The 22,819-nt window shown below is 38.2% G+C and overlaps 2 protein-coding genes across 3 annotated transcripts in view; one reads left to right on the top strand and one right to left on the bottom strand.

The window, feature by feature from the left end:
* Positions 1-22,819, top strand: part of MCM9 (minichromosome maintenance 9 homologous recombination repair factor) — a 37,522-nt gene that overhangs the window by 3,677 nt on the left and 11,026 nt on the right. For both annotated transcript variants that reach the window (XM_034418695.3, XM_034418694.3), the window contains 6 exons: positions 462-778; positions 1,425-1,506; positions 2,794-2,994; positions 4,096-4,221; positions 6,284-6,403; positions 20,587-20,761. In XM_034418695.3, coding sequence (XP_034274586.2) covers positions 462-778; positions 1,425-1,506; positions 2,794-2,994; positions 4,096-4,221; positions 6,284-6,403; positions 20,587-20,761 — 1,021 coding nt within the window. The remainder of the gene's footprint in view (positions 1-461; positions 779-1,424; positions 1,507-2,793; positions 2,995-4,095; positions 4,222-6,283; positions 6,404-20,586; positions 20,762-22,819) is intronic.
* ASF1A (anti-silencing function 1A histone chaperone) lies at positions 10,579-17,347 on the bottom strand. The gene is made up of 4 exons (XM_034418698.3): positions 16,736-17,347; positions 15,591-15,706; positions 13,087-13,263; positions 10,579-10,980 (listed from the first exon to the last, which is right to left on the bottom strand). Exons 1-4 carry the CDS (start codon positions 16,842-16,844, stop codon positions 10,768-10,770), a joined length of 615 nt encoding a protein of 204 aa, XP_034274589.1. The 5' UTR covers positions 16,845-17,347; the 3' UTR covers positions 10,579-10,767.

The following is a 22,819-nucleotide window of genomic DNA, read 5'->3' as shown; positions in this document are numbered from 1 at the left end:
AAAAATTATATATTGTGTCTATTGTTTTTATATGATAGCAAGTTCCTTTCTGATTCTGAGTCTCTTTAATGTTTGTTGTTGAAATTTTGGGTAGGAAAACTAAAATATTGTTAGGTGGTGTTTCTATAATTTTTGATAAATATATCCTTAAATAAGAGATACATAAAAAATGATCAGCAAACTTCTTCAACATCAGATTAGACATTGAATTTACAGATTATACAAATCCATTATTTTGTTCATTTGGTTTTAGCTCAGCATGCTATGTGTAGCCAGCTTCTTTAGTTTTAAATGATTGTTTAAGTTTTAGCATGTTAGCCAAAGAAAGTACTTGGTCCCCTGTATTTGACCCTCCACACTTAAATGAAAAGTGTGAACCAAGTTGCTAAATCAAAATTAAGAGCTAGTGGAAACTGCCAATGAAATAATCTCTGTTTGTTGTTTGTTTGTTGTTTCACCAGGTTTACCTGTGTGCCCAGAACTAACGAGAGAACACATCCCGAAGACTAGAGACGTAGGGCATTTCTTGTCAGTCACTGGCACGGTTATTCGGACCAGTCTAGTGAAAGTCCTGGAATTTGAGCGGGATTACATTTGCAACAAATGCAAGCACATCTTTGTGGTCAAGGCTGACTTTGAACAATATTATGCCTTCTGCCGTCCATCAACCTGCCCTGGGAAAGAAGGTTGCACCTCCTCAAAGTTCACTTGTCTCTCTGGAACATCCTGTGCTCCCAGTAGATGCAAAGACTATCAAGAGTTAAAGATTCAAGAGCAGGTTGTAAAAAAAATATGTTCACACAGATTTGGTTGGCTATACATTTCTTGAGGGATTTACTGGGTAAAAGGTAGAGGCCATGTAAGATCCTTTCTCCATGTTACTATTGCCTTTTCCATTATGTGAAAAATGTTTCATAGGGAACTTAGCTGATGGAAGTATAGAGTCACATCTAAGGGCTCTTTTTGTTCCCCTTCTGCTATATCCTTATATCCCATAAATATACTTTGGAAGACCCAAAGCTTTTAAAGCAGATATGTGGGACTATAGGGTGAAAGGATTCCATTCTGGTTATTCTCTCAGAGGACAAGCATGCTTCTAACTGGAGTGTAAATGCAAGGGAATCTGCTTCTGAATCAATCATTCAATTTTTATTACAGTTACAGACCAACATTGGAATCTGCTTCTGAAGAAACTTCTATAAGATAGACTCTAATAGAAATTTAAATCAAATGAAAGCAGATTTCTAAACATTTGCTTGTCTGAATACCCACAAGCTGATCACTATTTATTTCTAGTTGATCATACTTTTTGTATTGGACCCGGGGCCAATACAGTTGGCCACTGGTTTTCATCTGGTAACTTACATAAATTTAATTGTATTTGCTAACCTTACAATAAAATAAATACATTTTATGTTGTCCAGGTTCAAAGGCTTTCTGTTGGTAATATTCCCCGTTCTATGATGGTGGTCCTTGAAGATGATTTAGTTGACGGTTGCAAATCTGGTGAGTTCTGTGACAGATTCTTTGGGAAAATAACTTCATTTTTAAGCATTCATACTTAAAGAAGAATTCAAATTAACATTTTAAAAGCGCTCTTGTCTACTAGTAATGTACATGTCTTGTTACAATTTTATTGATTGTATAACATGAAATGCCATTGTCTTAGGTCAAAACTTCAAATCATATGATGATTGGTGTTTAAAGTTTCCAAGTCTCAAAAAAACTATTCTTCAATAACGGAGGCATTGCAATACATGCTCTTCTATGCTAACACCTTTCCACAGAATTTGAGTTGATGTGTTCAAAATATTGTTCCCAGTTAACAGTCTTTATTTTCTACTGTATGTTTTCATATAGATTTAAAAGAAAATTTTAATTGCCTGCAAATGTGGGTTGTGGGGGGAATGGATTGTAGATTCTTCTATGTGCTTACTTTCTTGTTAACATTTTCCTGCAATTAATTTTTTAAACAGTCCAATAGCCAGAGCTTTCTGGATTTATAATAAGCACACACACACACAAAGAGAGAAATTACAATTTGTGTTAAAACATATCCAATAAAATAAAATATAAAAGACATTACACAACTTAAGGAAGCTGGTCATCACCAAATGTAATTAAAAGCCTGATGGTACCATGCTAACATAGAGATCAATTGAGACTCCCTGGGAAGTGTTGCATAAATAGTGCTACCACAGAAAAGGCTGTCCACCTTGTTAACATCCACTTCACCTCCTGTGGTGTGGAGAGACGCCTTGGAAGATAGTAAGGTCTGGGTAGGTACATGCAAGAGAAGGCACTCCTTCAGTTCATCCAAAACAGGTTTCAAAGTAACTGCTTTGTAATTTCCTCGATTCCTTCTCTATTTCCTTTTAAAGATTTGAGTTATATTGGTCTTTTTTCTAATCCTTGTGGAAGGATTCCTGTCTGTGAGAAATAGCATATATGGTGAGCAGCTTAGCACTTTTACTCAAAAAGTTTTTGAATTCCTTTAGAATCCTGGAATGGACATTGTCTAGAAAAGTATAGCCAGTTAGAGTAAACAATAATGTGCTAAATTAACACAGGGCTTAGCATGACATATGAGATCATTATGTTCCCAAATGCCAATAATTATGTGAGTTGATGTTACTTAAGACAACAGCATTTCACATTGTAACATCAGTATAATTATAATAATAGCAATGAAACAATATGACATGTACATTACAAACAGGCAAAGCTTCTATACTAATGTGTGCCGAATTTTTATAACAGTTCTTGATGTTTGTTTGTTTTTATCTCCTTTAGGTGATGACATTACAGTTTATGGAGTAGTGATGCAAAGATGGAAGCCTTTTCACCAGGATTCCCGCTGTGATGTAGAGATTGTTTTGAAGGCCAATTATATTCAAGTCAACAATGAGCAAATTACAGGCATCACAATTGATGAGGACGTTCGCAAAGAATTTAAAGATTTTTGGGAAAGACACAGGAATGACCCTTTAGCAGGTTTGGAAAAAAATTTTAAAAATTGGTATGGACAGCTTGCTCTTAAAATGCACCAATTTTATCCTTTATAATCAAATTGTATTCCATGCTCTCTAAAATCTGATGGGGAGCTTCATAGATAATAATTAAATTAAATGAGAAAAAGGGGATAAGAATAGTATTTTTTTAACAAAAAGAATTGTGGGTAACTAGCTTAAAGCATGGCGTCTTAAATTTTAACCATGCTATATATGGTTGGGTTGATGTATAAAGAGACATCAAACAGCAGAATTCTATGTATTTTCCTAAATTATGTGTAGAAGTTCCAGTTCATTTCATTGGAGACACCTATTCCATTATTGTGCCTTTTTCCAATTAAATGAAGAAAGGAAGTTTTTGTTGATGTAAGAATTCTGCAACTGGAGTAGAACTCTTAAGGACCAATAATAATCTCTGGAATCTTTCTTAGAATTTTTAATTCTACCCTTTTAGAATATTAAAGCTTTACCCAATGTGTTATCTGCCAGATGTTTTCAACTACTATTCATTATTATTAAATTTCTATGCTGCCCACCTCACTGGAATCCAGTTCATTAGACCAAGTTAAGGTAAAATGATTAGGAATGATGGGAGTTGTCATTCTAAACATCTGGAAATGATTCAATAAATCAATGAATAAATTTAAAGAAAAAACACTTTCACCCTGTTATCTCTGTCAAATTATCCAATAAAAAGCATTGGATCTAGTGGTTTATTTTTACTATAACTGAGTCAAAATGAAATTTAAGAAAACATCAGTGATTTCTAAACCATCTATATAAATGCTAAGATGAATTAGGCGTGGTTAGTACTTGGATAGGACACCCCAGATTACAGTATTATCTAGATTGAAAAACTGAAAAAGTGTTGTAGGAGGAAACCGTGGCAATGTTGCCTTGAAAATTATATAAATGTTCAAAAAATCAGCAAGATCTCTGGAAATCAAGTCAAAAGAGACTTTACTGATCATTTTTCAGTTTAAACCAAGGACAGCATAATAAATAGAGCAATACGTGGAATTGTATGTATGTCAGAGAAAGAGATCAAAGTATATTAATTGATTACCTTTTTCATACTTCGCAGGGAGGAATGAAATTTTAGCAAGCTTGTGTCCTCAGATTTTTGGATTATATCTTGTGAAATTGGCTGTAGCAATGGTGCTCGCGGGAGGGGTACAGAGAACAGATAATACCGGCACTCGGGTTAGAGGTTGGTATACAATATTCTCTTCCTTCTTATTCCCACACTGTAATAGAACTCTTTTCTTTCTTTCTCTACTTGTTAGACATTGGCCTGAAAAATATTTTTAAATTTAAATTAGACTAGTTTTCTTCGTTGTGTACATTCTTGCGGAACTAAACAGGTTAAGGAATCTATTTCATGTTTTTACAAGGCATAGAAAGGACAAGTCAACATAATGTTTACAGGCAGAATCTAGATTAAAAAGATGGAATATACATATCGTTTCTAATTTATAGAAGTAAAATATGCTTTATTATAAAATGAATATATATACAAAATACATATGTTGCCTTCCTTTTTTTGTCCTAACAGAATTTACATCTCTTATTTAATATTGCACCTTACTTTACCCAAAGCAAATTTTTGCATTTGAAATTAATAGCCATAAATATCATATTGTTGAAAAATTGTTATTGTTATGCCTATGTTTAAGATGAACAATATTTTAGGCATAGTTAATGTCATAGTCTGAATTTCATTTATAATGAAATCCAAAATATCTTTAGCTCTTAAAAAAATAAAACTCCTCTTTGTGATGTCTTAATACATAAATTTCTCCCCTTAAATTGACAAAAGAATGATGTCCTTTGTGATATACATCTTTAAAAAATGCAAGAGGTTAGAAAGGTCTGAAACAAAGAAAGTGCTCAAAAGGAATTCTTCTGGACATAATACTTAAGATACATAAGATACCATATTTTTCGGAGTATAAGACACTCCGGACTATAAGATGCACCTACCTTTTTTGGGGAGAAAAACAAGAAAAAAAAATCTGCCTCCCAGCAATTTTTCTCCTTGCAGCAAACAGCAAACAGCCTGCTTTAGTTTCATTTTCATTTTCAGCACAGTCTGATTAGCACAAGAAAAAAAAATCTGCCTCCTCGCAGTTTGCCTCCTTGCAGCAAGCAGCGGAGGCCCGCACGGCAATAGGCAATGGCAATCCCTGCAGCCTGAAACAGCTGAGGATCGGGACGCCAATCCAACTGACAATCAACTGCTTGTGCTAATCAGGCTGTGCTGAAGATGAAACAGGCTGTTTGCTGTAAAGAGATAAATTGCTGGGAGGCAGACACCAAAGGGTAGGGGCTGGCGGTGGGCAGGGCTACATTTGGTGTATAAGACGCACCCAAATTTTCACCCTTTTTTAGGGGGGGGGAAGTGTGTCTTATACTCTGAAAATATGGTAGTTTGAATTTTAAATATACTATTCCATAGGACAAGGTCCCATTTGTTTAAAAACTTTTACAGTATTTAGCTGTTAAAGGTAAGACTATACGTTTTTATCACTACTTTAAAGTTAATGATATATTCAAATAATATTCAAACAGAGAAAATATTAATCAGTTTCATCTGTATTCAAAGGAGCAGCTTTTTTTATCGCTAACTAGAGCGTTCGTTTAAATTGTTTATGATAAACTTTCAACCAGTTTTTATTTTATTTTTTTCCTTTGATATTGAATGCCTGAATTAATGCTTCCAAGAAGGTGCATTATCTGCCTCTTGATTGTGGGCATGATCCTCAAAGAGTTTTGTTTATATGCCTATAAACATATAAATTTAAATTTAAAAACTTATCTTTGAAATAATGGCATCATTTCTGTGTCGGCGAAGAATATCTAGAAAGGCTTTTTGGAAATTAAGGTAATCTATTCTGTTCTGAATAAGAGATGTTTTTGTCAACTCTTATTTGTTTTTGTACCTTGCCATTTAGAACTGATTGTCAGCAAATGTTTTGGCAAAATATCAAAAGGATGGACAATTCTGTCATTTTAATCACAGTTTTACATTTCCCTTTTCCCATTTTACAATTAAATTAAAAATGCATGTATTACTGATCAGTAAGGTCATGTAAGGGCAGTAATCTGAGTATGAAGAAGAAAATGTGATTCATTTAAATAAACTTCCATGCTTTCCCTATGAATTATAGACTACATATCGAATTATATTTCTGCTTTTTATATTTCTTCAATACAATTTTCATCTAAAATTTGGTCTGTAGAAAACTTGGGCATCTTTACTCTACCTCCAGGTGAATCACATCTTTTATTGGTTGGAGACCCCGGTACTGGTAAATCTCAATTTCTGAAATATGCAGCAAAGATTACTCCACGATCTGTACTTACAGCAGGGATTGGATCTACAAGTGCAGGTAAATAACACTGCATGGATATAAACTTAGAAAATGGGTAAGAGCCTCGGTGGTGCAGTGGTTAGAATGAAGTACTGCAGGTTACTTCTGCTGACTGCCGGCTGACTGCAATTTGCCAGTTTGAATCTCACCAGGCTCAAGGTTGACTCAGTCTTCCATCCTTCGGAGGTTGGTAAAATGAGGACCCAGATTGTTGGGGACAATATGCTGACTCTGTAAAAAACTTAGAAAGGGCTTTAAATATACTGTGAAGTAGTATATAAGTCTAAGCGCTATTGCTAAGAGCCAAATTTCCCAAGTTCTCCGCTAATATGTAGAGACTGCTGAAAATTTTACACAGACTAATACAGGCAATCTGCTTGTCTCGCCATTGACAACCACAGTTGTCCCTGATCACATTCCTGCTGTGGTTCGTGCCTCCACCGGTGGTTCACAACTCTCCTCTTTTTTACCATCACCCAGATGTTGTTGCTAAATTTCCAAAACCCTTGCCTAGCTTCCTCCACATTCAGCAGATATTCCTGTGATCTAATATGTCATCTCTTGTTCCACGGTTGGCTGCAAATGCTATGATAGAGAAAGAGGCCGGTGCTGATGGCAGGCAAAAGTGCAGCTCTAGGCAGTTTTTTCCCCCATGCAGAAGAAAACTGTTCCTATTTCAGTGATTTATGTTCAGGGAGGCAGATGACAGACAAAGGATGCTCCTTGAATTATATTTGAATTGTAATGCATGGCAGATGTACCCAGTCCAATAATGTATTTTCAAGTTAGCTTGTAATTAAGGAGTGATTCTGTGCTAATCAGTATAGCACTGTTTGGTAGCTCAGGAAGAGAACTTTCATTTCTAAGCAAGAGATAGCAACCCATGTATTCTAGCCTCTCTTTCGCAGTGCCTTCCTTCAATTTTCCAGTTCAGCAACCTTGAGTTAACAATGGCACAGTTTTTCTCTGATAAATGTATTCACATGTCTTAACATATTTAAAAAACCCCAAATACAAAAATGATGGGAGAAACATATCAAGGTATCATCACCCTGCCTCTGCCGCCCTCAGGGGCAGAATAATGGGTAGATATATCCAAGGCAAGTTCTCCAAAGTAAAAGGGAGAAAAATTCAGGCATCAGAAATTAAGAGACACTGGAAATGCACTGCTGCTCAGAAAGAATTAGACTATGTGCTGACCAGATTCATTATAAACCAATAGTTTTACTTAGGAGGTGTTAGTCTTCCCAATGGATTTTATAAGCATCATTAAATAATCTGTCAGAGTTTTGGAAACTACATGTATATAGCAGAGCTTCTTTTCCACTGACTGCTCCTACGAATTCCCACTAAAAAACTGAGAGTTGAAGTTCACTCAAGTTGAGGAAGGACGATCGTAGGGATAATGGGGATAAATGGTAGAATTTTTGTGAAAGTTAGTCTTACTTGGGAATTTCTAATAGCTGACATGTGAACAGAAGGAACTGCCAAGCTCCACGGTTTTCTCCATTTTCCTCTAGAGGAATGGACTTGGTCTTCATTTAGTCAAACAAAGAATGAAGGTGTAGTGAAGTCCAATGCAAAAATTGTTGGTTGCCTAGCAGACAAGGGTCTTTGTACCCAAACCATAACCATAAGAGATATGGACAGATGCATCAAAAGTCAGGTGAGTAGTTGCTAAGGCCCACTTATGTTAAAAGTGATTCTCCCTTGGTAAGGGAAAATCTTGATACTTGAAGAAGAGGTGAAGCAGGCTCAGGAAGGGACGGTATAATTTAGGATATGTCCCAAAAGATAAACTGTTGAAATTGTCTGAATGGCTAATGTGTTGAGAGTAGATTATGCAAAATCCTATGTATCCTCTAAAGCTCACTAACAGACCTCTTAGTAGATACAGTAGTTATTTAAAAGGATAGAGAATTGACTAAACCTATGAGGCTATCTAGGAATACAAGCTAATTCAATAAGCACCAAAGGCCCCTGCAGAATAATAGCATGTACAACTGATGTTAGCCTGGACTTCATTATTAGAGTTGACAAGGTCAACCGACCAGTTCTTGAGCTGATTACTAAATCAGTAATTCTTGACAATCAGTTCAGAAATTGGTCAGTTGATATATTCCTTCCCTTTTCCTAAACATTTTTATTGATGTTATAGGGGATGCTAATCTTTCTGGTAGATTCTACAGAAATAATATTTAGCAGCCATTAACAATGGCAACATTTGAACAATGGCCACCAGAACTGACATTAAGGGAGAATTTCAAGGGATATATATATATATATTGTAAATGGAATTATTTTATGTCAGTTTTCTATTGCAGAAGTGCACAAGTTCTTAGATCAAGAGCCATATTTGAGTCTTAGGAAAAATGTTCAGATCTGCATATGGATAAGAAGAAATTAATATATGTACTCAAAATGCTCATTCACATTCATACTATTTTCACACCTTTGAAATTCCTACTTAAATCATTAGTAGAGCAAGTTACACGGAAAATAATGAGTTGTATGGCAGACCCAATGGTACATACTAAATCCTGAGCTTCAGATACAACAATTCATATCAAATGTAGCTATTTTGAATCTTTCCTTTGGCCTTGTCACCTCTAAGAGTATTCACCTAGAAAATTTATCACATGCATTGCAACCTTTTTTGGAATATTAGATAACAATAAAAAGCTACAAAGGACAGAAAGTGAGCCCCAGACCAGAAATCTGGCCATTTCCAGACTCCTGTCAGTCCTTGTATAGAGATTCCACGCAAGGCAGAATTTCAGGCCATAGTATTTATAGCACTTTTTTTATCTGAGGGGAAGGAAACTTCAAGGAATAGGAATGTTCTAAGATTAGCCAAGAGGGGCAGCTTGGTGTAGTTGTTAAGGTACCAGGCTGGAAACTGGAAGTCCAGGTGTTCTAATCCCAACATGACTTTGGGCCAGCCACTTTCAACCCTGAGGATTTAAGGCAATGGTAAGCCATTTTTGAAGCTTTACTGAAAAATCTGTAGTGGCATGTCCAGGCAGTTGCCAGGATTTAAAAGGCAGGCGTGCACACACACACACATGCTCACAGCCAGACATGGACAATTTTGGTGTACCTCATATTACTAACCAATAGTTTCAACCAACTAATGTAATAATATACTGATATAGATTTACACACATATACTCTTAAATGTGAATGGCATCATCTAGAGGAGTCACACTGATCATGTTCACACATTTGCTCTTTGCAAGCCCTACATTCTACCAACTGTAAGTAAATCTTTCATCCAAGAGCCAACAAAGCTGCCTGACATTTGGAGTCATAGTAAATTTCTAATGCACTATTTAGCTGCTTAGAATGAGAAAAGGCCAAAAGTTACAAGTTAAAGAACAGCATCCTTGTGGATGATTGTACTGTACGTATAAAGATTTGGGGCTTGTGTTAAACCATAAATTCCTGCAACAGTATTTGCCACCTCAGTAGGGAAAAAAGTCTGGAGTACCTTGGCCAGCTAATGGTATTAAAATCCTCTATTTCTGGTTTGATGTACTATGCAATCCCGGTAGCAGTTGTGCCTTTTCCAACATTGCTTGGGAGCTTAAAGCTTGACAGGCTTGAAGTTTTACTAGTTGGTCATTCTTTTCTTTCATTTGCAGTAGCCATCATAATTTGACGAGTATGCAATGGCACCTGCCCAGCCAATGCCCCTTTGGCAGCCTGCATATAACACTGTTGTCACTGATAAGAGTGATACTAAGTTGCATTAGACTGATCTCATGAATCTTAAAAGTAACATCTGCAGTTTGCAGGTAGCTGCCACCTTTTGTTTGGGCCAGCTCTGCCCACTATGCACACAATTCACACTCAAAGCTTCTAAAGGGGTTGCACAAGCTGTAATAATTTTAAATATGGTTTTTAAGGGGTTTTTAACTTATTTTGTGATTTTGTGATTTGTATTATTGATTGTTATAAGCCGCCCTGAGTCCTTCGGGAGAATGGCGGCATATAAATCGCAAAAATAAATAAATAAAGCATAAAAGACCATTGCATTCAAGCTAAGCTTGCATACGCTTCACTAAAGCCCATCTATAATTTACAACTAAAAACATGTAAACATCTATCATCCCTGCCTATGCCTAGTTTGCATATCTTTATACATATGTGTAATAAGCTCTAACATTAGATTTTAAAAAAATCTCAGAAAGTTACTCAAAAATAGTTTTATTTATACATCCACTCAAATACTTTTCCTTATAAACTTTCTACAGGTTGTGTGTTCTTTAAGCAATTTTCACATTTGTTTAATATGTAATTCCAAAGAAAATGTTTCCGTGATGGTTGTGTTCTGTGTACTGTGTGTGTTTAGAGCTCAACATATAACATAGCGCAGAAGGTCACATGCAGTCCATATGAGATTCCAACATGACATTTAGAGAGTTTTCAGATGTTGGCCACCCTTTTGAGGCTGAAGGCAGGGCATCTGTAGAAAGGAGTGACTGGAGGTTTGGGTTACTGCTCTCGGCATCTGTCAGTTTTTCAGTGTTGTCCTCCCAATTAATATGGAATCTTGTGACTCTGGGATTAGATGCCAAAATATTCCTCTGGAGCTAGAAAACAGAGAGATGAATGTTTTAGAAGATGTAGACTTTCTTTTGTATTAGATGATGTGTACAACATAAACCAGAAAAGGGAAAGGTTGATAAAAATAATATAGCTGTTTAAACATCAAAAGGCAGACTATTCAAAACAGGCTTATTCCTATATGTTCTGCTCTTTGATAAAATAACAATCAATAGATGCGAATGTGGGCAGCAGAGAAACAACCCCCGTTAAAGATAATGTCAACTGCGCCCCGCCCCCTTGCGTCCCTTATGTTTTCACTGAAGATTAAATTTGTGATTCAGATCTCCAAAAAAGACAGGTTAACATTTTTTTTTCACAATAGGAATTCTCATTCCCTTTATCAGTTCAATTAATGATGGAAGAACTTTATCAACACAATGGATAGTTAAGTGAAGATGTCACATAATCCCCATTTGCGGGACCTCTTGCAAGTTTCCCCACTGACATTGCTTGTAGGAAGCTGGCAAAGGAGGCCACTAACGGCAATCATGAGACCTTGGAATCACAAAACCTTGAAGTCATTGCAATGACCAGAACTTCAAGGACTGGTCATAAGTACCATCTGTTCGATGCGACCGTAAATTCAAACAACTGCTGAACTAGCAGTCGTTAAGGGAGGATTACCTGTATATATAATATTTTATAATACCAAATGTGCATCCAATACATTCTTCCTTTCAATAAAGATAACATAAATAGAGTTGGGACATTTTTGTTTTGCAAAGTGAAATACTAAATTAACAGCAAAGTCTAGGTAAAAGGAGGAATTTTTTGTGAACTGCTTGCTGTGAAGAAACAAAAAAATCCTCCCAAATTGAAGCCCCTTTAAGCCTAACCAGAAATGATATGGCCAGGCTTGGAACTTACTCCATTATCATGTGTTCTGCTATAAACTGTTAATAAGCATCACCTGTCACTAGACTAAGGGCATATTTACTCTACAAAGGAACATATGCATATTTACATGCATTCTTAGGCTTACAAGTTTATTTATGTTCTAGGGCCATGATGGCAAACCTATGGCAGGCATGCCAGAGGTGGCACACAGAGCCCTCTCTGTGGGCAAGAGCATCAATCCAGCTGCTCTTCTGGTTTCCAGCGCTCCGGCATGTGTGAAGACCAGCTGGCTGGCACACATGCACGCGCCAGAAACCCAAAGACCAGGTGGCTTTGACCATTCCGTTTGAGCACTCAATGCCGAAAAGTTTCGCCATCAGTGTTCTAGGGCTTGATGTCTAGTTCACATTTAACCATCATAACTTTGAGACATTGTTAAACTTATTAAGGTCATTAAGTTGAGGTCTCCCTATACACTAAAGATGAAGTAATGAGATTTCGCTGAGCATATATGCTCAAGTTTGTAATTTATGAATAGAATTAAGATTCAAACTCCATTTGCCATCCTTGTTGGTTTAGAGTACAAGTGCATACAGCAAAAAAATAAAATAAAAACGCTTTCTTCCACACACAGAACAAACACAGTGGGCCACATAGGTCTGCTTGCAGGAAACCCGAAGGTTGATTTGGGTTTCCCCTAAAATAAATCTGGAAGAGTTTTAAAGAGCAGGTAAGACAAGGCTGGTGCCCTTTGTTCCTCTCTCTTCATCTCCTAGCTGTGCAACAGCTTCGTTCCCTTTCAATTACTCTGCACCAATGCACTTTATCTGTTATGGGCGCTTGAACTTTAAACCAACAAGGATGGATTTGTGGCAAATAGCAATAGCACTTAGACTTATATACCACTTCAGTGCTTTTACAGCCCCCTCTAAGCGGTTTACAGTGTCAGCATATTGCCCCCAATAATCTGGGTCTACATTTTACCGACCTCGGAAGGGTGGAAAGCTGAGTCAACCTTGAGCCTGGTGATATTCGATCTGCTTCAACCCTAACCCTAACCCTCAGCCCATCCTGGAGGAAGGAATGACCCCAGAGGTACAAAATGCAACATTATCACTAATAGATGACTAAAAGCTGCTTAATTTTTACCTATTAACTGTTGCTTACTTTTAAACAATTTTGATCAACCAATTCTATAGTGTAGTTTTAAAAACGGCGATTTGGATGGATTTACACAGTATATAATATCCTACCTTAGAAAAATCCGGCTTTACTGGAGGGTTTTCCCTCAATTCTGTTTCAGTATATTCATTGTTTACATAATACCCAACTCTGATAAATTCTTGACCTCTGTAAGTGCAGGTGATTAAGACAACCGTTACACCTACAGCATCTGCATCAGGAATAAGGCCTGGATTAGGAGCATCTGCCTATAGTAAAAAATAAAAGGGAACAGGATTAATCAAGTTACATAATTTAGATTTCAAACACTATCATTTCATTTCCTGAGGTCAGATCATATTCCAAGTTAATTTTTAGAAGACTTAAGTGTATTACTAGCCTTCTTTTACCTTAGAATTTTTTGAATACCACCACCAAGTAAGTATACATATGTCACTAACCAAACCATTCAATTTTAGAAGTTACCTACCTTAATCCCTTATCTAAAAAGGCAACTTCTAAAAATTAGATTAACACCTCCAATTAAACTTCATATTCACACACACACACACACTTGAAGTGATACATCTCAAAAAAGTTTTTCAGGCTTCGGACATACAACTGAAGTATTATAAATAGGTTCCATAACAACCTATATCATAATATGGTTTATAGTGTTAGTTTTAAAATTATAAAGTTTAAAGTCTAGCTAATATAAACTGACGAATGCCATGTAAATTTTAAAAGATCATGCACTCTTCACTTCACACTAAGTATTTATCTTGATTGAACCTGATCACTTTATGTTGAAGTTTAAAAATATTCCTGACTCTTCCAGTTCTCTCCCACTCAAAAAAAGATGTCAGGTTTCGATGCTATATGACATGCATTTTTAAATGGAAATTCGTTCTCATTCACCTCTTTTATAAAAGTACATTTAAAAGAAGTTTCCTTTTGCTTCCAAAATGTAAATAATTTCTTCATGAGCAAATACACTGCATTTCAAATTGCCTCCAATTTCTGCTAATTGATAGAAATATACATTCACAGAGTTTTGGCCAAAATCATACATGAAAAAAATTATTTTTATTGGCAATGCGGAGTAAAAGCAACATGAAGGATGGTGGTAGAAGCATCTCGGGATTCATTTTTAAAAATATACCAGTATGTGTACTTAACTGATTTTGCAATGTTTTTTGTTTTTTTTTAAGTTATATGTTAGGGAGATAACAAGTAATGTGATTCGTTCAACAATAGGTTTGTTCAACAAACGTAACCACTACAAGATAAAATTAGATGCTCATACTTCCTTTGCTAATTGTGCTCCCCATCTCTGGTTCTAGAGAACTTCCAATAATACTGAGAAATTACCGATAAAAAATAAGAGCCAATCAAAAATTTAATCCAAAGTGGAATCAACTAACTCAGGGACTTAATGCCTTAAATAATTATTGTATTTACTCTTTCTGAAAGTTGATTTCCAGTGGTGCAAAGCTGCAGAATTTAGAAATCTACCAAGAAGCCTTGCTTCTCTCTTCCAGCAGCAAAGTAGTTCCTATTAAGAGCAGCACCTCTTAATGAGTAAAATTTTCTCCTGTCTGGCACTAGCCATGGTGCTGGACAATTGTAGAAAACCTAGGTGGCCCTGGTTCATTTGTGATCCACTGATATCTTAGCTACTTTTGCAACTATCTCTTCTCCTACCTCTCATGTTCAATAAACAAAGTGGCTCCCTTAAGAGTTGGAGCAAGGTAAAACAAGTGGGAGGCTTAGCTTTCCCTACCATAGTTGTGAAAAAACAATTTTTAACAGAATAAGCCATCTTGAGAGATTTATCATTCTTCAACCTCTGGGTTATCTTAACAGAATAACAATATTTAACAGAATAAGAGTTGGCAGGAACCTTGGAAGTCTTCTAGTCTACCTCCTACTCAAGCAGGAAATCCTATACCATTTCAGACGAATGATTGTCCAATCTCTTCTTAAAAACCTTCAGTTTTGGTGCCCCCATAATTTCTGGGGACAAGTCATTCCACTGTTAGGTTTTAATTGTCAGGAAATCCCCCCCCCCCAGATTGATTCTCTCCTTGATTAATTTCCATCTATTGTTACTTGTCTTCAAATAAATGCTTTCCTCTAGGTTTGAACATAATTGAGAATGTTACTTAAAGTAATTGATAAGACTCAGTACAGGTTAGGCCACTGCATCCAAGGATCAGGTTTGAATTTGTTCTTTAAATGTGACTTATGAAAACATCCATTCTACTCCACTTATGGACTCTTCTGTTCCTTAGCAGTTACTTTTCCTCTGGGTCACTTATTGTTCACAGGCATATATATGATTTAAATTAGATGTCAGGTAAAGATGGTTATCTAGCCTTAGCTTAAACTGTTTTAAATAAATGACAACTCTGAATTTCAGTTACATTTAACCAATGAATTGGTGACATTTGATCATGAAAAAAATATTTCTATTATACTTTTACCATGATATATGTGTAAACTCAGTAAACCTAAGAAATATTCCTGCCTCCTATTTACCCCCCAAACAATTTAGAGGAGTAACTATCATGCTGGCATTTAAGAATTGGCTTACCTGAAATACAAACATGTGTCTTCCTGCAGGAACAGGGCCTACTAAAACTGAATCTAAAACTTGATCGTATTCCTCACTTTCTGCTGAGCCCACATAAATGATTTTCCATTCCAAATCTACATTTGAGAAAAAGACTTTTAAATAAAACATTCAAAATTAATAGTCCCCCCTCCCTCCCTCCCACAGTAACAAAACCCCTTTCCAAACCACCATCTCTTTGAACTCTACCCTTGAAAACAAAAATAAGAAATCCTATCCTTAAACTTAGCTTCGATCAAATCAAGCCCTTCCAACAACCAAATGCTGAAGTCAGTGGCGCTTACTGAAAATTAGTTGGGTGGGGTGGGTAACTGAAGTTTCAATTTTCAATTTCAAATTGCAGCACCGATTCTCCCAACGCCATCTCCTCCGCCCAACCGGGGAAGAGAGAAGACAAGGAAAGGGAGGGGCTCTTTGGCCGCCGCTTAAGTCCCAGTTTGCAAGGCTTGAATTGACTCGGTGGTTTTATTTCGCTACCCGAAGGGAGCAAAAACTGGAATTGCTCGCATTTTTTTTAAACTCCGGGACCTGCAAGGTCCGATAACCGAAGCGCTCTTCCGAAAGAGGAGCTTGACGGAAGCAAAGTAGCGCCACGGTTACTCCCGCCAGGTACTTTCCACGCTTTGCAATCGCGAGTCCTCTGGAGAGGGATAGCAAACCGCGGTCGGGGGCATCCAAGCCCCCCCCGCCCTAAAGCTAGGCCACCGCTGGCGGAGCCTTGGTGCCCCTTTTCCCCGGCTCGGCGGTCCTGCTCGGGCGGGCACGCGAGGTGGGCAAAGCCCTCCTCTCGCGTACGCGCCCGACGAGCCGCTCAACACCACGGCGGCGGCGGCGGCGGCAACATGGCTGCTCCCAGCACCCGAGCAACTTCCCTGCAACTTGCGGCTTCCCTTTTCCTCGCGGGCGCTCGAGCCTGGCCCCCGAGCCTCGCGCGCGCCTGGGGTGGGGAAAACGCCAAGCGCCTCCGGCTCGCCTCTCCCAGGCAGGCAAGCCGCCCGGCGGAACCCTTCCCCACTTCCCGTGGAAAGGCGCTCCCGTCGCCGAGGCCTTTTTGCAAAGTTTAAGCCTGGAAGCCCTGAAAAAAAGGGGGCTCGGCGGGGACTCACCTTCGGAGAGGTCCTCTATGCACTCGAAGGTGATTTCGAACTGGAAGGGGTTGTAGAAAGGCGAAGGGTTGTCCAGCACCACGACGTTGTTCACCTGAACCTTTGCCATACTGGGCGGGGAAGGGGTGGGTGGGGGAGAGGAGAAGGAAGCGCGGGGAAAGAGGACCCGCGGACAATAGTCGGAGCGCGTCCCTCCTGCCGCCCGAGAAAGTGCAGAGGCGGCTCTCCTTGCGCGGGAGACGGACGCCGGCCAGGGATGGAGAGGCGAGTTAGGAAACTTCGCCGCCGGCCCTCCCTTCTGCTCCCGCTGCCTTTGGCGGAGGCATCGGGCGGGCGCTCGCTTGTCTCTCCTCCTCCTCTTCTTTCTTTCTTTCTTTTTTTCTTCCCACCCCGAGAGCGCTCCGCGCTGTTTTGCAGCTTTTGCTACTCCACCAAACTCCAGCCCATTCTCCTCGGTTAACTGGCAGCGCGGGCCCGGATTGGCTACGGGCGGAGCCGTGACCCTCCTCCCGCTGCCGAGGTTTCCCTGAGAGAGCAAGAAGGGCTCCGTGGCTGGAGCGGAATGCCGGAGCTTCGCTGGCGCTCCACCTGCCGGGCTCGGCGCCGGCTTTCGCGGCGGAAGAGCCCGCGGGACTTCGCGGGAGGGAGGGAGGGAGGGAAGGGGGCGTGAGCTGCAGGCCCGGCCGGGGACTCCTGCCGCCTCAAGACGAGAACTCTCGCCCTCCTTTCCGCCGCCTCTTTTATTTTGAGTAAAAAGTGGCTCGGCATTAATTGAGAGACTCGCTTGGTAGTTCGTAAAGCAGCGTTTCCCATCCTAGAGCAGAGGGATAGTGATAGTGATGGATTGCAATAAAGAGAATACAAGGTAGCCCTCGATTTACAACAATTCACTTAGTGACCGTTGGAAGTTTTTTAAAGTGACCTATGGTCATTTTTCACAGTTAACGTTCACCTTTGCAGCATTTCCCCATCGTCAGGTGATTTACATTTGAATGAGTGACAACTGACTCATCACTGTTGCAGTGTCTTGGGGTCATGTGATCACTTTTTGCAACCTTCTGACAAGCAGCCGATGGGGAAACGGGATTCACTTTTAACACCCATCTTACTAATTTAACAATTGCTGTGATTCATTTAACAAATGTGACAAGAAAAGTTGTAAAATGGGGCAAAAACTCACTTAACAAATCTCTCACTTAGTAGCATAAATTTTTGGCTTAATTGCAGTCGTAAATTGAAGAGAGAGTGTGTGTGGGGGGGGGTGTATGTGTATATACTGGGATTGTCAGTTGCCAGTGGAGAAAATATTCAATATTCCATCCTGTCTCATACAGTGTTGGCAATATGTTAGTGACCCTGGGCTCCATTTTCTTTTCTCACCAGCTTTTAGACAGGGAGACAAAATTCTGAAACACTGATTGATCATGGGCAGGTCTTCCAGGGGATAAAAAAAGCAAACTGAAATCCAGGCAAGATGTACCATAATTGGAAACATGTTTGGGATTAGACTTCAGCCTTTGATAGATGCATTGCATTTTTTTAAGGCTTGAATTCATCTTTAATGCTGCTTCTGGATCAATGGACGTCCGTGTGTGTGATATCATAACCAAGAATGCATTTTTGCAGCTTAGAATGTTTTCCTAGTTGTAGCCTTTCTTTCATAACCCTATGCATGTGATTGATGGCTTGGTCACATTTCAAACTGTTGCAGTAAACTTCATTGTGATGCTGCCTTTCAGAAACTCCCAGAAATTGTAAGTATTTCAGAATTCTAGTGTTCTGTCATTGATTGGTCCTAGCCATTGAATTGCACTAGTACTGTGTAGATCAAAAGCCACTCTGGTTCATACATTTCTGGAGAAAATCTTTATGCTGTGGCTTGTGGCTTTAAATTTTCTTGTTCCATTGTTAGGAATGAATCTTGGTCTTACTAGAGTGGCTGAGTATGAGTTTCCTTTTGCCCCAAAGTTAATCTATAAGTATATATTTAAGCATAAGTGAAGTTACAGCAGATTAATATTTTCAGTTTTTTAGCCTTTTCCAGCTTGCGAACACACTAGCTATGATATATGGACTTCAACTCCCAAAATTCTCAGCAAATAGCCATACTGGTTTTCAAATTCTAGAAGATGAAGTCTGCAGATCTGGAGGAATGCTGAAGTGGGGAATAGTATTCTTCAGTACAGTACTATATTGGAAATAAAATACAATTTTACCTCTGCAGCAAAACAAATACAACAGCACTAAAACTGTTTTTAAATCAGCAGACTGAAAAACAAATTGCCAGAGCAGTGTGAATATGAAAATATGTTTTTCTGGTCTAGTTAAAATCAAATGTTAATCCCCTTTAAGAAATGAAAGTGTCTTATTTTCCATGTGATGAACTGTAAAAGTGGTGATAGTTTACATGTGATGAATTAACAGTGATATATTAAAAAAGGAGTAGGGCTTTCTAATACCAGTAGAGTGGCTTCATACTTGAAATGGTAAATGTACAAAATAAATACTGTAATTTTGCTTTAATTTGTCTCTTGTGTATATTTCAAGCAAATTCCGTACATTTTTTTTAAAAAATTGCATATGTGATTAGCTTTATTATAGTCTTTTTAGTTGTTCTGCTAAAAATTTTGCAGAATTTTTAAAATTCTGCTTAAAAATACAGAATTTTCATGAGGACCGATGAGAGAGTTCCTTGGTTAACAGTGCAGATGCCAATAGTGTCAAATTTGTGTTCACCTAGAATTAGTAAAGCTTTTATGTTCCTATGGTTTAAGCATGGGCTTTGGAAAGTCACTCTTTTTAAAATTTCAACTCTTATTGACTTTTTGGTAAATCTTTCATGTTTCTCCCTTTGGATCTTGTATCTCCTTACATCACACTTATTTAATCTAAGTATTTCTTCTGCCTCAATGCCTATCTCTTGCTGTTGGAACTCTAGAGCACCAATTTTTTCATCACTTTTGGGAAAGCTTTCTCTTTATTCTTTTCTATATTTTGAATTCTTAAAGAGTAATCTATCTGTTCCATTTTAAGAATTATTACTATCTCTTCCATATCTTTATCTGCTTGTCTCATTTTTTTTTATTTATCTCCTCTATTTTTTCTTCAACTCCTTCTGGTTTCTCCTCTATTTTCTGAATTTTTTGTTCATCTTTTGTTGTCATTTGCTGGGGGTTTTCTAGTCTCACATCTGTCTCCTGCATCAGTTCCATCATCTCCCTATGATTCCTTGTCATACCTTCCTGTTATATTCCTTGCAGACAGCTGGTCATTTACATTCTTTTAGAGGGTCATTGAGGCTACCTGGAGGTTTATCTGTGTCATCAGGGTCACCTGAGTAGTGTAAATGCGTGTGGAGCCTTCTTGGAAATGTTGAAAGGACTGCTGGAGATCAGAGATAGATGATGTCATATTCCACCCCCACCTACCCCCCACCCACCCCACCCCCGTTGAGAGAGGGCGGTTCAATTTTGACATAGACGGCCTCTTTTGAACAGCCCTTTCTCAACAGAAGGGAAGGGATACTCAGGTGATCCTGACGACACAGATAAACCTCCAGGTGGCCTCAATGACTCTCTAAAAATTCAAATGACTAGCTGTCTGTAATCAGTATAATTCCTTCCATTCCCCACCATCCAGCCAGAGCTGAAGAAGCTTTTTGGATGAGAAGCGAAATGTCTTAAAAAAAAATACATCCAAGAAAGTCCAGTTGCCTCTTGAAAAATGTTGTCATTTGGGGCAACCATGACCTGGATGACAGAATCTGCATAGACACTCTGCTTTCATGTGCATTTTTAAAACAGCTGCTTATAGTACGACCAGGCTTTTACAGGGAAGATTTTGTTCTCAAGGTTTGACTGTAACTGCTGTGAAAGACTCTGGAGAATGGAATTTGGAGGCTGGTGCACTGGTCCTGGCCGATGGAGGCCTCTGCTGCATAGATGAGTTTAACAGCATCAAGGAACATGACAGAACAAGCATCCATGAGGCCATGGAGCAGCAAACCATCAGTGTTGCCAAGGCTGGGTAAGTATGTTTAAAATGTTAAGATTACAGCTGTACTTTTTTTAACTTATTGATCCTTGTGCTAATGTTGTAGGATTGCCTGTGTGATGCAGTGGTTTGAGAGTACAAAATAAGCCTGAAAGGTCCAGACTCAGCTCCCCATTTAATTATGAAGCTTTTTGGATAAACCAGCTTCAGTCTATATCTGTCCATCTCACCAGCCTCACAAAGGATAAAATAGGGACAGGATGGAAGAAGAAACATTGGAGGAATGGTAGACTAAATGAAACAAACAAACTGTTAAAAAATAAATATATTTATGTTGTTACTTCCAAGTACATCAAAATTATGTTAAAGTAACCCAAATGTCTTTACAATCCCCAAGGCATGTCACAACTTTTGCACACCCCTAGTGTTTGGAAATTGAAAGTTGAAAAATTTGACACGCCCTGTGAAGTAATTAAACATTTCAATTTTATTACTGAGATCAGAGACAACACAATTTAATTTCAATTTTAAAAACAGTGTGTTCTATAAGTATGTTATAAATCACGACCATTCTAAATGGGTTGTATATGGACGTTATAGATTGCAACCCAGCCCACTCAAAAATAACACAGAGATTACAATGGGCACTCCGCAGCTCCAAAGCTCTTTCACAGCCCCTTGATATCTTGAGTATATTACTGTATTTTAACATCTTTCCAACATTTTTCGAAATTGCCAGGTGAAGAAGCAGCAGCTTTTGATTAGCTATTAGCTCTCATTTTTTCCCATCTCCTGTTTGAGAGTATCACAATGAATTGTTAAAATTTGCAGCAAAGCTTTCTGGATATGTATAAAAACTGGATGCATGAGAAAATAATGCACTTTGGTTTTATGTTTACGTCACCCTTGTACCAATGTAAGTCTGATCATAAACACGGACTTGAAATAACCATTACTGGATACTATTTTCAGCAAAAGTGAAAATCCATTTTTAGTTAGGAGCGCAATGAAACTTGTTTGGTGCTGCTGATGGAATTTTAGAACCTTTTTTCCATTCCAAGTATGTATTCCGGAGTTCCAAATTTTCCCTTCCATATTTAGCAATCCTTATGGCATTATGCAAAGGGGTCAACACTCATTTCCTTTTTGAATCTCTGTTGATACTGGCTTCAAGTCAAAATGCTTTTCCCATGTTGCGTACTGTTACAAATATGAAAGCTAAGATGATTGGTGCTGTATTTGTTCCCATTCAATATGTGAGGTAAGGTCTAAGATGGCACCAACTAGAAATAGATCAAACCTAACTCAGATTTAGAACAGCTGCCTGGCTGCCTGCAACAAGGGTTATGCTATGACTACTAAAATATCCTTCTGGTTCTTTGAAATCAAACCTGGGGTCAAGGTCAAACAAATTAAAGAAGGCAAAACCGTACTGTGTTCAAGAGCTGTCATAGAAACTCTTACTACAAGTCAGACTGTAGGTTGATTCTTTGGGAATATGCACAATAATTTAAGAGGCGTATGCATTTACAGTGCATCAAATAAGCATGCAGTAGCTCTATGTATAAGTGGCATATATCAGGGTAGAAATGAAAGTTTGGATGTGAGTAAGAGTTTTTCAAGTATCAGGATAATCTGGTTTGGATTAAACAAAGAGGATCTCCTGGGGAAGATTACCTGGTCAGGGAATATCTATATAGATTTAAGCAAAGCAAGAGAAGAATTCAATTAATTGTGATTGGAACCTCACAAAATTTAGAGTTTTCAAATTCAGTGTTAGTTTTCCAAATAGTTCATTCTTGTTCTCACTGAAGAAACTGTTTTATTAATCAGATCAGAAAGTGTTTGATAACCCAACACCATTTTGAAATGTGTAGTGTTGTTGCTTCTAGTCAAAATAGGATTGTTGTCATCCATCACCTACATGTTTGGTTTGGTTTGGCTTGCCATACCCATGCAAATTGTGCTTTGTTATAATCCGCAAGCCTTTTCCAGGGACTTGTACTATCATCCAAATTCTTCAGTCCACATGAAATAAATTGAAATCTTTGGAATCCCATAATGAAGATTTAGAATGAAAGATGTTCTAAC

The sequence above is a fragment of the Pantherophis guttatus genome, chromosome 1 (assembly GCF_059756535.1).
Source record: "Pantherophis guttatus breed Tessera chromosome 1, ASM5975653v1, whole genome shotgun sequence".
Classification (NCBI taxonomy): Eukaryota; Metazoa; Chordata; class Lepidosauria; order Squamata; family Colubridae; genus Pantherophis; species Pantherophis guttatus.
This window is presented reverse-complemented; position numbering and strand designations above follow the sequence as displayed.

Excerpts from the sequence above, each read along its gene's own strand:
- ASF1A (XM_034418698.3), bottom strand. The coding sequence starts at position 16,844 with ATGGCAAAGGTTCAGGTGAACAACGTCGTGGTGCTGGACAACCCTTCG. Across the intron at positions 15,707-16,735 it reads CATAGAGGACCTCTCCGAAG|ATTTGGAATGGAAAATCATT; the intron begins GTGAGTCCCCGC and ends TCTCAAATGTAG. Across the intron at positions 13,264-15,590 it reads GACACATGTTTGTATTTCAG|GCAGATGCTCCTAATCCAGG; the intron begins GTAAGCCAATTC and ends TTTTTACTATAG.